Source organism: Labeo rohita, chromosome 13 (assembly GCF_022985175.1).
Source record: "Labeo rohita strain BAU-BD-2019 chromosome 13, IGBB_LRoh.1.0, whole genome shotgun sequence".
NCBI classification, from domain to species: domain Eukaryota; kingdom Metazoa; phylum Chordata; class Actinopteri; order Cypriniformes; family Cyprinidae; genus Labeo; species Labeo rohita.
Window position 1 is genome coordinate 2435296 of NC_066881.1, and position 14842 is coordinate 2450137.

Sequence of the window (14842 nt, forward strand, 5' to 3'; positions counted from 1 at the left end):
CAGCCCATAAAACAGCCGAGTCAGATGGAAAGCAGAGCCCGTCACAAACAAACAATCCGCTTGCAGTATCTCATTAGTGGTGTTTATATTGTACCTCCATGTTCAACTCAAGCATGTTTGGCTCTAGATAACAATATCAGAGGACATAGCACCGGAAGATCATTATCACAAATGACCCTGAGAGCTGGTATCATGAACCGCTCTACTGCCACTCACTTTAAACTAGAAATGGTAAATTGGTATTAAGTCTATTGAGTAAACTCTATTGATGTGCCCAACTCGCATCAATTTTCTCTCACACACAAGAGAGAGAGAAAGCAAGATGGTGTTAATGTTTATTTCTCAGAAATTGTATTCAGTCTTTAAGAACAAGCAGAAGCGACTGCTGGCCTTTAGTAGCGTCTGGAAAAAATGTGTGAACGGTAACATCATAAGCTAGTGCTCACCTTCTACCTTCCACCTTCCACCTTTTGATACAAACACAAGCTCTACTGAACACAGACAAAGTGATTATTATTCATGAGCCGTCTGAAATTTTCGCACGTTAAAAAAATAAATACAACCTCGTGTTGTGTCAATCACATGACAAAAAGTTCAGATCAGGCTCAATTTTCTGCGTTTTCGCATCCGTACCAAGCATTTTGGTAGGAAAGAATGATGAATACAAAAAAGCTGAAAAACGCATACAAAAATGTTGGACTCAGTGTGCAATGACCTTAAATGAGGTCAACAGACTGAGCGATTAATCAGCACTGATAGTCCGAAAAAAAATTTGAAAAATTACAGATAAACTATCGGCTATCGGCTAAAATTCGAACTGATTTTCCGGTTGCTACAGCAGCTGAGAAGGACCGCTGTCATTATACAGTACAAAAGTGCTGAACTTCAGACTCATCTATGCCACTTTGTTCATTTTTAAATGAACTTCTGCCCGTTTGTTGATTAGATTAACTGTTGGTGTGCGATACCTGTGAGTTGTCCTTGAAACAACAGGATACGGAGCTTCTCATCTGGCATTAGATGGTCATATTTTGTTATTTTGATTAGATAATCAAGTGTTCCGAAATATAAGCACATACATATGCATATATGCATATGCATGATAATTCAATGCTGTGGCCTTTCGGTAGATATTTAAAGATGGTTATATAAAATGTTTATACTTCACAATAACGGTCCACTATAACTAAGGTTAATAAATGCTGTACAAGTATTGTTCATTGTTAGACTGTGTTCATTTCAACTTTTAATAATAGATTTCACATTTTAAAGTTAACAGGTAGTTAATGCCCTATGAACAAACATTAATGATCAATGTATATTTATTAGGCATGTTAACGGTACACAAACATGACTGTTTGGCACATACCGCGGTTTTGACGTCATAGTTCTCTGTTTTTGCCATGGGATTGACATCCCATGGTAACTAGGAATTCACAAGCTCCAGTGTGGATCCAGAACACTTAAGAAGAGATGATTCCAACCCCACAGAGGACTTCAGATGATGCCAACCCTGAAAACATACAGCACTACCGAATTCTGCTACTAATTTATAGTGTTCTTTGTCTGTTTGATTACGTCATTAATTGATCTTTACCACACATCTCTGCCATATGTACATCAAGCTACTACTACATATATTGTAAAAATGTCAATTTGGTGTAAAGCTGCTTTGCAACGATATGTATCGTGAAAAGCGCTATACAAATGAATTGAATTGAATAGTTCGGTAAACTAATTTATTTTTTATTAAACAGTGCTTTACTGAATAAGTTGCTCCTTCTTTGAATAAATTAAGTCATAATTAAACTTTTTTTAGTGATATAATCTACCTCAGCTTACTATAGGGAGCCCTTTTACATTACTATAAGGTTAGAAAAAACAACAGAGCCCAAATTTAATTTTAATTAATATTTATTTTTAAATATCATAATCAACACTCAACTTTAAAAAAAAAAAAATGCAAACATGTAAATTGCACATAATTCTTTTTAAATTGACTGATAAATGATCAAATTTCAATTTGTTGTTGAAATATATTTAATTACACAGTGGCTGTCATAACTTGTTTTATAAAAGATTAATTTAAACATAAATTAAATAATTATGACATCACTAACAGTTAAAGTAAAATATAAAGAGAGTCTGATATTTTGTGAAATGCTCATCTCAACGAACTGACAATCTTTGGACACTGATGACTTGTGTGAAGTAAACAAAATGCTACGTGACATTTTGTTTAGATGTTTTATTGACATCTTTCCAAGGTTGAAACACTGATTGAGTGATTACATGAGGCATAAGATGTTAATTCATGTTTATGTTGCATTAAACCTAGTAGTAAAGAGGAAGGAATGATCGCGTTCATTCATGCCATTTGAACAGACTCCATTCACACTGCACAAGTCTGCGAGGCGTTACGGCACTGACACGGCCACTGGAGGTTACCGTGGCCACTTAGTCAATGCTTGTGTTTATACCAGCCACACCACAGCACATTTCTGAAGCTTCCCACAAGCAGATCTACGAGGCATTTATAAAGCGATCTGTCATGCCACATCAAAGACTGTCAAAATGCCATTTATTATTTGAACTTCCTGGGGGGGGGGGGCTGTATTTGTTCAGTACACATGCGGTTTTTGGTACGAATACGTGTACAGTTACACCCCTAACATCTATTAATTATATATTTATTTATTCATTTAAAAAAACATTTTCATGGTTCAGTACAGTATTTTTCCCCCAGCACTATTTTAGTTGTGCAGTATCCATTTAAAAACCTGTTGGTTGATCAGACAGTTATCAGTCGGTGCAGTCCAACCTAGTTATCATATCTGTAAAATCCACTATTGGCCAACCTCTATTAATGACCAATAATGTCTCAAGCATCACTACCAGCCCATTAGTTCTATCATGAAAAATAAATAGATAAATCTCAATTCATTGATGCCCAACATCATGAAAGTTTAGTTGTTATGCTTTCAAATAATATCACATAGTGTGAAAAAAAAAAAAGCACAAAGTTGGCCAAGCAATTTCACCACATAAGTCAAAAGAAAGCTCCTTGGTTTGAAACTGAATTCTGTGAGCAGTGCTTCATACAGCACTATGCGACTGACAACGGACATTTTTTGCCGTGAAACTTCACTGAAATATCGCTAATGTGACTCCACCTCTACTCCACTTTGACACTAAATCAAAAGCAAACAATCTTATGCCATTTCTGCACTGCAGGAAGTGTCTGTCCTCCCTGAACTTACTTTAGAACAGGGTGTTAATTTACTTTTCATGATCATGTTTGCACTTTAAGACAATGACCATCTGAGTTATGCATTTTGTAATTTAACTTATTTACATTATTATTCACATATTTATTCTTCTTCTGAGTCTAAGGAAAATCCAACAACCACCAACTAAGCTAAGACTGAAGAGAAAAACTTTGAAAGAAAGGCTTATTCAGGTAAGCTGAATAAACTCTGATGGACAACCAGCAGAGAATGGTGTGAAACTGACTTCAAAAACCGTGCGTCTGCTCTTTGAGTTTTAAAAAATAAATGAATAATGCATTGCGTTTCAGAGTTTTTCAAAAACAGTCTAAAAAAAAAAACATCTAAAAAACCTTGGTGATTTAAAGAAGCCACCACAACAAAGAGGAGCGATTTTGGACATCCTAGTGTCAAAAATTGTACGCAAATACTATAACTTCATATTCCTCCAATAGCATGCACAGTTAAAACTAAAAGATGGGGTTTAAAGAAATTGTACACTTAAAATAAAAATAAAATAAAATCTCTCACTTGTTCCAGTTCTGATATGTGCCATTTTGAAGAATGTTCAAGCTGCTCTTCTCTGTAAAAATATTGTTGATTTATATTGCCAAGCCCTTTGAAGTCAGTTTGAGGAACAGAACAAAACACAGAAAAAGCGTTGTCCACAGATTGGTTACACTATGATTTTCATCAGTACCTTATAGTTCAATTCATCAGAGAGACATTTGCTCCATCAGTCCTCTAGAGAGGACATGGACACACAAGTCTGGCTCTTCCTGTCAAACAACACAGCTGAATGAAGCAGAGCCCAGATTTGAAAATAGCAGTGCACGCTTATTAAGATAATTACAGTATTCTGCACAAACAGCAGAGACACAGTGATTGATTGGCCAGCGAGTCTTATGAGTTTGCTGGTTTTGTGTTGTTGTATGGTGATAATCAAACGCAATAACCGGAAATGTATGGACACAGGCATCCCTCAATAGAAAAATATTATCATAGGGCCTTTAGAAATCAGTTTTATTCCCCCGGTTGCCAGTTTTATTTTTTCTGAATGTGTTATTTAAGGGGAGACACTGCAGGCAAAAACACAGATTTTTCATGCACCTGTCAAGTTTGAGATTTTGTTTTTTCATAAAGTGTTTTTTTTCAGACTAGTGGAAAGAAAACATCCACTATTAATTGTTTCTTTTATAGCACTTTATCTATTTGTGTCAAAAATTTTCAATTACAATGCATCTTTTTAATGGACATTTTCTCGAAATGAGTTTTGTCTCCTTCAATGAGCCATAAGCCTCCATTTTAGCAGCACTTATACACACAAAACTTTACATTTTTATTCTTGTTTATATCCTTAAGGTTTTTACAGAGGGATTTGTTCGTATATAATTAGCTTGATAATATACAACAGTTTATTTCCCCAAAAATTGTGAGAATATATTGTTTTCTGACAAAAATAAGATTCCCAAGATTTTCTATAAAAACTTTTGACTCTAAACAAAAATTTTGAAAATGACTTCATCCAGCGTTTAGATTGTTGTAACAGAAACATATGCAAATTAGCGCATTATTGTTATTATTATTATTCATTAAATAATGCCTCATTTGCATATTTAAACCTAACATTTTAGAAAACTTGTAATACAAAAAATGGTTTGTAATTATCAATGTAATCAATCAACTGGGTAAGTAAGGCAATAACTATTAGTTTTTTTGTGTGTTTTTTTACCCTATTCACCTGCAGTGTTTCGCCTTAATACAAAATTATTAGCAAAACTAGATTAAAAAACAAGGCATAAAACATTAACAGTTGGATGAATTGCTTCAGTATTTGTAAAAGACAAAACCACACCGGTCATTCACACATATCACTTTACTTTCAACAGCATTCTTTATCCACAGACACTAACAATATAATAATATATAACAATATACACATATAACAGTATGTTTAAATCTATATCCCTACTTTTAATATAATCACTCAAATACTGCCAAATACATGACACTCAAATAAATTATATTTTTTGACTGGATTCTGTGATTCTGTTCATGTTTTCCACAGAGCACTGGACCCCATTATCCCCACTCTGAACCATTCAACTGCACTTGACCTTCTACACTGACCTTCAGGAACCCAACTAACCACGTTATGAATGAAATGAAATAACATGAAAACCGTGCCAGAAGAACAAACAGGCCATTATCAAAAAGAGAAGAACAGAAACGTTACTCTTCTTGTTTTCAGTCCCTCTTCTCGCTCTGTAATCAAAACGTTAGTGTTGCACAGGAAGAGAAAATTGTCCAGACAATAGATACACAGAAACCTCCCAGACTGCAACAGGTATGGTGCACAATAGAGCTCATCAGACTCGGAAGTTCACACCACATTCATCTCAATACTTCCTTTGCAATGGCTGCTATTGTTTATAAAAGGTGATGGATGAAACCAGCAATCTGTGAAAGGACAAAACCATCAAGTGGTATTGGTGTGTTATCGGCGGACTTATCGCTGAGGCGGAACACCAAACCTGTTCTTCCTGTTAATGAAGCTGGGCGGCTGTCAGCCCTCCTCCACCCTTGGGCCGGCAAATACTAGTTTACATTAACCTTTTAACCTCTCTGTCAATATCTGAAACCTGAATGGATTCAAATACAGTTAGACACAAAGCTCACACAAAATATCTAAAGAAGTCAAAACAATCCAAACTGCAAAAATCACATTGACATTTTTGAATGACCACACTAGTTTCCTTAAATTATAAAACATTAAATGTCCTCTCAGCTTGCAAAATTAACTTCTGCCTAGCATTTCAAAGCCTTTCCAACATCTGAAACTAGATAGTAGGTGGGGGAAAAAAGAAAAAAAAAAAATAGTATGTCATAGTAATTCATGTTCTTTATAAAACTATAGACCTATTACTTACGCCAAGTCTTTGAAATACACATTTCTTTCTTTACATATTTTTATTGTTTTGCCTATTTTTTTTATTTATTTTTTTTTGTGCCAAACTGACATTTTTGTAATATTGTGTAACTAACAATACTAACTTAAAAAATAACTAAATACATCAGTTAAAGAAACAGCATTACATTATTAGTCTCGTGTAGCCAGACCTTCAGACTGACGGCAGAAGGTCTGGGAACTTTGGCCGCTTTGAGTGGCCAAGGCCCGCCCAAGAGGCCATGTGATGGACAGGTACAGCAACCAATCACTTTCGCTTTGTTCTGCGTCATGTTTAGGGACGTGGAAATGTCATCACAATAACAGTCTGGTGTGTAAAACTCTCAGGCATATTTTAAAGATTCCATGCTGTGAACTTTACATTTTTCACATACTTTTGAAAATGCAGAGTTTAGATCCTGATAAGCGCTTGTTGTCAGTTGTAAACACGACGGCTTTCGTAAGGGGGTTTGGCACCCTGGAATTTTTGTTTTCAGGCGGAACGTTAAAGAGCGCGACACACACGACTGCCCAAAATCCTGTATAATCTAACCAATCCGATGACGACTTTGAAACTCCTGAAGTGTTTCCAGCTAAGTGTGCTGTATGCATCAGACGTTTAGCCAGCGTTCTGTGGGCATGACGTCTGAGGCCGAGACTGCATTTTAATAGGCTATTTCACCGAAGCATGCATCATGATTACTATTTTTTTTAAGAAAGTGAGTGACGCAATGATTGCAGCTCACAAGTCGTTAAACTCAATTACATTAATATCGAAGACAATAGATATCGATATCACCTTTATCTAGCATAATAGAGAGTTAGTCAAGCTTGCTGAGAGAGCAGTGACGCAGACTAGTATCAGGTCCACAAGATCCAAGCTGTCTCTGTCTCTGACTCAAGCACTGGTTCCCCCCACACATATCTTTCGTCACGATTAACTCTCCTCACAGCATTCCTCACATTTTAGGCCAAACAAAAAGTCTCAGATTCCAGGAAACCTCCATGATAAGAGTTTCACGTACAACAGGAAACACAAGATGTGTGTTTTCCCCTTCTTCTCAAGCTCATCTTTAAGCTCAGTCTACAGTGCACACTTTTGGCTTGGATATGGGCTCTTGACTATATGCCCTGCGGACACACTGGGCCCACATGGTGCAAACGAGAGTGAAAAGTTCAACCATTAACTAAATTCACTCTCAATATACACTTCTGAGAGGTTTATATTTGTCTCCAGAGGCTTGGAAACACACACTCTAGCTGTGCTAGAGGATCCTATTGGTTGCTATGCTTGCTCTCAAAACAAATGCCTTACTTCATTGACTTTACCAAACAAACAGCAGCAGTCTGGGTACCACAAACCAAGACGTCAAGCAGCGCATTTTACAGGAATTGCAATCATTCAGAGCATTTATACGCACTCAGATATATGATTTTAGAAAGGAATTTTCAAAAACACATTCACTGATCATCTCCCATCCAATGAGCCGTTGACCACAAATTACTTGAACGCAAGTAATTTTAGTGAAGTTTATCAGCTGATTTATAATAAAGATACAACTCTGAAATGAATGATTCATTAATTAATTGCATATTGCTAAATGAATCTAAATGGTCCGACATTTTTTTTTTTAGGTTTTATCATCTTGTTGGGCCTTTTTTTAATAAGCGAATTTAGTTTTGCTCTACTGCTCAGTAACTTGCAAAAGTTGTCTTTTCTCAGGAACTGGATAAACATGTCAAAATGTTCAACTTCAATTTCCATCGGTTTCTCACACAAAACTATGAGTCAGAAGACTTGGGATACAGCCAATGCATTGTGTGGACAACGCTTAAAGCTTACTGCTTCAGTGAAAGATTCCTTTATAATATTCCAGGAAAAGAGCAGCCAGAACATTATTCAAACTTCCTCCTTTTCTAAGCAACACAAAAGCATGTAAATGTAGACAGAATTTTTGTGAGCTGTGCACAGCTAAAGTTAAACTAAAAGTAGTTTCTGTTAAGAGTGTTAATTGGACAATAGATTTCTAAGTCACACAAAATCAAGATAAACATGCTCAGACATGAATAACTGAATTCAATAGTTAAAGCAGCTTCTTACAATAAACGGTTAAAAACCGGAATGCACTCAGTTCAACCACTCAGCCCTTAAAGGGAAAGCCTGATACGTGGCCAATTTACTGGCGTTTCATGTTTCCACATGTCCATAATAAAACACAGCTTCAACTTTTTTTTATACAAAAACTGTGGAGACCAATACTATTAATAGGACAAAAAAAGGCCTTATACTGAAAACATTTAAGCCTAAGAAAAAACACTTGCAGGCAAAACGCTTTTTTCATGCACCTGTAAATTGAGATTTTGGGCTTTTAGGTTTTTCATAAAGTGTTTTTTCAGACTAGAGGAAAGAAAACAAAGTGGAAAAAAAAAAAAAAAAAAACCCTGTTATATGTTTCTTTTATGGCACTTTATCTATTTGTGTCAACAAATTTCAATTATAATCCAAATTTTAAAAGGCTGTTTTCTCAAAATGAGTTTTTCCCTCCTACACTGGGCCATAAATCTCCACTTCAGTAGCACACCAAACTTTACATTTTTATTCCTGTCTATATCCTCAAGGTTTTTAACAGAGGGATTTGTTCATATATAATTTTCTTGATTATATGCAACATTTTAAATTTCCAAAATTTGTGAAAATATATTGTTTTCTGTCTGTTGAAAGTATTTTCTGAATTATAAAGTGACAAAAATGAAAAAAATTCCCTCTGTAAAAAATGAATAAGAATTTTGAAACTGCCTTCATCCAGTGTTCAGATTGTTGTCCTAGAAATGTATGCAAATTAGCACATATTTCAGTAAATAATGCCTCATTTGCATATTTAAACCTAACATTTTAGAAAACTTGTAATACAAAAAATGTTTGCAATTATCAATGTCATCAATCAACAGGGTAAGTAAGGCGATACCTATTAGTCAATTTCTTTATACCCTATTCACGTGCAGTGCTGTCTTACAAAAGATGTTTAATTATGACTTTAATATTTATCCTCTCCACAGTGGTTATTAATAAAATTGAAAAAAAGAGCATAACTGTGACCTGCAAAAGTTGTTTGGTTCCGTTTTCTCCATTACCTTATTTTCCTCTGTAATGTGAACACCTGATTTTATTTTACATTTGATTTTTTTTTCCTCAAGGACTTGCCGTCTTATTTCAAAGATGCTTTTGATTAAACCACCCTGGAATTCACTAAAATAGGACCTCTTTACAAAAAAAAAACAAAAAAAAAAACACACACACACAGATAAGCTCAAATAGGTGTAAGATATAACAACCCTGAATGTTTTATTGCGCTGCAGTGGTTGGGCACAGCACTTTAATCCATCATTGATCTAGAAGATTTAATTCACCACATGCCAAAGAATCGCTGCAAGCAATGGTGGTGGTCAGTCTATCAGCACTGCATGCAGGATTTACTGCTGTACTAGCACAGGGAGCAAAGCAAACGTGTGCTCTTTACAAACTCGCTGACAGTTATAAAAACCATCCACTGCTCTGTTCTGAGAAAGTTCTTCAGTGTTATTGTGGTAAAGATTACACTAGGACAGCTGTAACTGCATACAAGTGTGATTCAGGCAAATGAGAGGGAAAAGGCTGTTTAAATTGATGCACTGCAACGAGAAGTGGAGGAAGTTGTCCTGTGTGTCAGTAAAGCATAATGGCTAAGAGCCTTTATATCAGCTTTAGCCTGAAAAGTTTCCCGGTAGTCCTCTCCACCAATCAGATGGTCGCATTACAGTCAAAAATCATCACTTCTACATTTTCGAGTAAAGCTCTATGTGGGCCAATCATGGCATACTAGTGCAGTACATAATTTGTCAGTACCATTACTAGCACGATTGTGAACTTAAAGCCTTTGAGCTTTCTGCCCAAATGTTTAACCACTACATCAGTGGTTATGTAATGGAGGAAAAGCTCACAGGTACCTGCCACAGTTTTTCTCAACCACATTTTGCTGAGTTCTAGAGTTCTCTGCCATCTGGACAATGACAGTGGTTGAGTTTCAAATTCTAGTGAGCTGCCTAAATAGACTGCATGTTTGGGAGTCACATGTTCATAAAACACAGCATTTTGGCATCATAGGAGTGTTATTGGTACAGCCCAAGTCCATGAAGTCCAAACTGATTCTGATTTTAACTATGCCTATGCTAGCAACAATGCTGACTGCCCAAGAAATCTGAACATGCCAGCTTCGTATTAGGCCTTTGATGCCCAAAAATGCTGCAGACTGAAGTAAGTCTGTGATACCAGCTATACTGACTGCCTCCCACTGTGGTTACGATGGCCAAATCGGTTGCTGATTTGCAGCACACCTGATGCTCAAAACTGCTGCTGACTCAAGAGTATGTCTACTCATGCTAAATGACTTCCAATGAGGCCCCATAGTGCAGCACTGATGGCCAAAACTGCTGTCGACTCGGCATGTGCCCCAAACTGTTGGACGACTCTAAACTCACCTGCCTCAAACTGCTGCTGCTGCTGCTGACTCGGAGCGCAGCTACGCACACAAATGCTGTACAAGTAGAAAGCGCATTAGGTTTTGAGACGCGGCCCACAAATGCTTCTCATTCATCGATTTGAGAAGAGTCTTTTCTAGCAACAATGGTCCCAGTACAGGCTGGCGTCTTCTTACCTTGGGCAAATCCCGGAGCTGGTTGGCGTCCAGTAAGAGCTCTTCCAAACTCCCTCTGTAGCGATAGATCTCATCCGGGACGAAGAGGAGCGAACAGTGGCGCTTATCGATCGACTCAATGTGACGGTTGCACCGCCACAGGGGGATACAGTGAAACATCACGGGATGGTGATCCTAGCCCTAGATAAATCCGTACTGCTGGAAAAGTTGCCACAACAATCAAAACTAAAAAAGAAAAAAAAAAGAAAAAAAACTAAAAGTTGGAGAAACTAGGAACGGTGTGAGAGCGCAAAAGCAACTAGTGTCGCATACAACTCTATCGATCTCCAACGCAAATGTATCGCGCACTGAAACATGGAATAAAAACGTCGCGCTCCACTTCTGCTTTGATCCCTGGAGTTTTCTTTCCGCTTTTTCACCTTTCTCGCAACATCTTTACTGAAAGGCTGAGAAGTGTCCCGTATCTCTCTTTGCAAGCGGTTACATGTCTGTTTAGTTGCGTTTATTTCGTGTTTTTCTTATCCCGGAGTTTATTTCCTCTTAGTCCAGTTTCTGACCCGGAACATTCACTCCCTCATTCCAGGTTGACGTCACGAATCCCAGCGGCTCCTCCCTTTTTTGTCTCGCTCCCTCCCTCCCTGCGCGTAAACAATAACACACTGAACTACATAAACTACACTTCCCCGAACACACCTTGTTGCCCTTGAAATGTGATGTGATATTCAACAAGTTGTTTTTGTTCATATCCATCCTCCATCATATCTATCTGTCTATTTATCTATCACAAAATCTGTCCATAACCTATATTATCCAGTATGATCTGTGCGCGTCTGGAAAAACAAGGAAATCTTAAAAATGTCACAATGTTTAGTATGGCCAGTCAAAAATCTGTTTGTATGATTATCATCCTGATTTCCTGGTTTTAATTTAATATTTCCTATTCCAATTACATCAAAGCTTTTGTTTGTTTTACATTTTTCAGAATGCTTATTTTTTATTTTCAAAAGCCTGAGGAGGAAAAAACAAAACAAAACAAAAACAAACAGGTTTAAACGAAAAAAAGACAGAGCTGCCAGATTAAGAACTGTGTGCAACAGGTTGTATTGTTTGCTCCTTCATATTTTGACATTTGGTTGTTTTCAAACAGCAGAAAAAATGATTACATCTTTTATTAGATGTTCATCATTAATAATACTAATAATGCAATCAACCATGCACATGCATGACTTATAATGACACAAAACTACCAATGACATCTGAAATGGATTCATACATGAAAACAACTTGTTGACTGTAGCTTACCACTCCCTTTAAAGCCTTTTTTAAAGGTTATCAGGACAATGACTCAACAAGGTTGTACTTCATATATGAGGTCATTACAAAAGTGGGTTAAATTGAGACCTGAGGCTTGTAACATTATTGATGGCATAATAAATTAAAACAGCATGCAGTATAGGATATCATAAACTAACTTCATCTCAGGTTTAAAATGGCACAAATTATTATTTTTTTTCCATTAGGGGACAGAAATTTAACAACTGCTAAGAATAAAGAATAAAATGATTTAATCCACAATTTTGCTTGTGCAGAAAGATCGGAGAGACACTTTTCAGGTTATGTTTATTTTCGGCAGTCAGTTTCATAAAACCTAAAGCATTGACTTAAAAATAAGAAAAAAAAGCTTGTCCGACAACAAGCACCAACAGCCGGGTAACTGTGCCATTACACAGTCTACTACAGGTTTTTCGGCACAATTTAATGAGCAAAACAATTATGAACCCCAAAACAATTTGTAAAATGGCAAACATTTACAAAATATTTGCCTCAAGTATCCCATCATGGGATTATTGTTTTTATCCAACAGCCATTCTGAATTTATATTAGAATTTTGAAGTTTAGATGCATTTTGAAATGGATGTTTGAAATATAGCCCATGTGGCAACTCACCCATGTATCTACAGTAACACCATATTGCCCGTTTCTTAATCTAATTGAGGCATTATTTCCCACCTAGCAATAGATGTGATTGAAATCCACATTAACAAGTAACACTTCCTGAGGCAAAACACACAGCCAGTAATGGCATCACAGCAAAGATCTGTCACTCAAACAATATCAGCTGAAATGATGTAGTCACATCCAAATGATCGACTGCAAAACACCTGATCCCCCTGCACTTCCACTGTAGGCAATCTACTGCATGACCTAATCATTTTCTGGATTTATTAAGTTTGTAAGGTATCTTCCATTTTCTGCCTGTAGCTTACAAGTAAATTTACTTGATTATTCAAACATTTCCCTATAAAAGCGTTAACTGATTTGACGAAATTCTCTTCAGCATTTAAATTGCTGTTCAGTGTGTTCAACACTCATTCCACTGGTTATGATTTGGAGTGAAAACTGTTGAGAGCTGTGTATGCAGATACTGAGTTTTGGCCTTTGTATTTAATTTTTAAAAAATGTGAATGAACACGTTTTGTGTGTAGTTTGGTGGTAGGATTGTGTTAAATTACAGATGACCAATAGTGTAATCCTGGAAAGTGTAAGGTCTGATATGTTCACTGCAAACAAAAGGTTATAATTAGCATCTATGGTTTCATGAAGAATATCCACTTAATTTCCTCCAATGCTTAGATACCTGTAAAAAAAGAAGCAATTGTTTCTCTAATATTTAAACCAATGCTGTTAATTAACTAACCAGTTCATTTTTAAAAAGACTGTTTTGACAATGTGATTCTTAAACCTTGAATCCTCTTTAAACCTCTAAACAAAACTCTTGTCCAAATGTTGCCTCAAGTGGTTTTGCTTCAGCACCCAGATTTGACATAAAACTGAGACCAAAAACTTTTCCTCAAGAAAGGTACATACAGCAAAATAATGCTTAAACATTCTAGCACATTATGCAAAAAAAAAAAAAAGGACCAAATTGTATTAGAATTAGCCTATTACCAACTGGCAGATTAAAATACAGCAGAATTTGATTGGATGATTTTAACTTCAACAATAAAGGTTTTTCTGCTTTTAAGATGATATGCTTATTTACACTACCAGTCAAAAGTTTTTGAACAGTAAGACTTCAAATGTTTTTAAAGTAGTGTCTTCTGCTCACCAAGCCTGCATTTATTTCACCCAAAGACCACAAAAACAGTACAATTTTGACATTTTCTATTTGAAGAATTTGAACACATTTTAAAAAATAATTTATTCCTGTGATTTCAAAGCTGATTTTTTTAGCATCATTACTCCAGTCACATGATCCTTCAGAAATCATTCTAATATGCTGATTTGCACCTCAAAAAACATTGTTGAAAAAGTAGATTTTTCTTTCAAGTTTCTTAATAAAAAAAGTTCAGAAGAACAGTATTTATCTGAAATAAAAATCTTTTGTAACATTATTAAAGTCGTTCATCAGTTTATCAATTTGAATCATCCTTGCTAAACAAAAGTTTTTTTTTTTTTTTTCCAGACAAATGCTAATCTTTGGGTTTTCTATTCAAAGAATCCTAACGGTTTTAAATATTGATAAAGTCAGCATATTAGAATATTAGAATGATTTCTGAAGGATCATGTGAGACTGGAGTAATGATGCTGAAAAGTTAACTTCGATCTGTTTTTTACTTGCTGTGTGCAGCTATCAAAACAGATAGGATATAACTCAATTTCAATTGTCGCCCACACCCACTAGATGGAGACAAACACATTTGGATTCAACAGTGCACATGGCAGACAAGCACCACAGCCAACAACAGATTTTGTGGTTATTTATAGTTTTAATTTCACAATTCAAACTGTGTCTGTCATGATAGAAAAAAAAAAAAAAAAATACAAAGACTTGATTTCAAAGTGCAGTTATTGTTCATTCAAACAAGTACTAAGTTCATCAAATTTCACAAATCCTGTAAGCATCTCGTGGAATTACAAATTACATTTAAGGGGGG

General features: G+C 36.0%; 1 protein-coding gene across 1 annotated transcript in view; it reads right to left on the reverse strand.

Moving 5' to 3' along the window:
- The window catches only part of lrrc1 (leucine rich repeat containing 1), a 49903-nt gene extending 38416 nt beyond the window's left edge, over nucleotides 1–11487 (reverse strand). The window contains exon 1 of the mRNA XM_051126624.1: nucleotides 10905–11487. Coding sequence (XP_050982581.1) covers nucleotides 10905–11063 — 159 coding nt within the window. The 5' untranslated portion in view covers nucleotides 11064–11487. The remainder of the gene's footprint in view (nucleotides 1–10904) is intronic.
- Between the last annotated feature and the right edge of the window lie 3355 nt (nucleotides 11488–14842).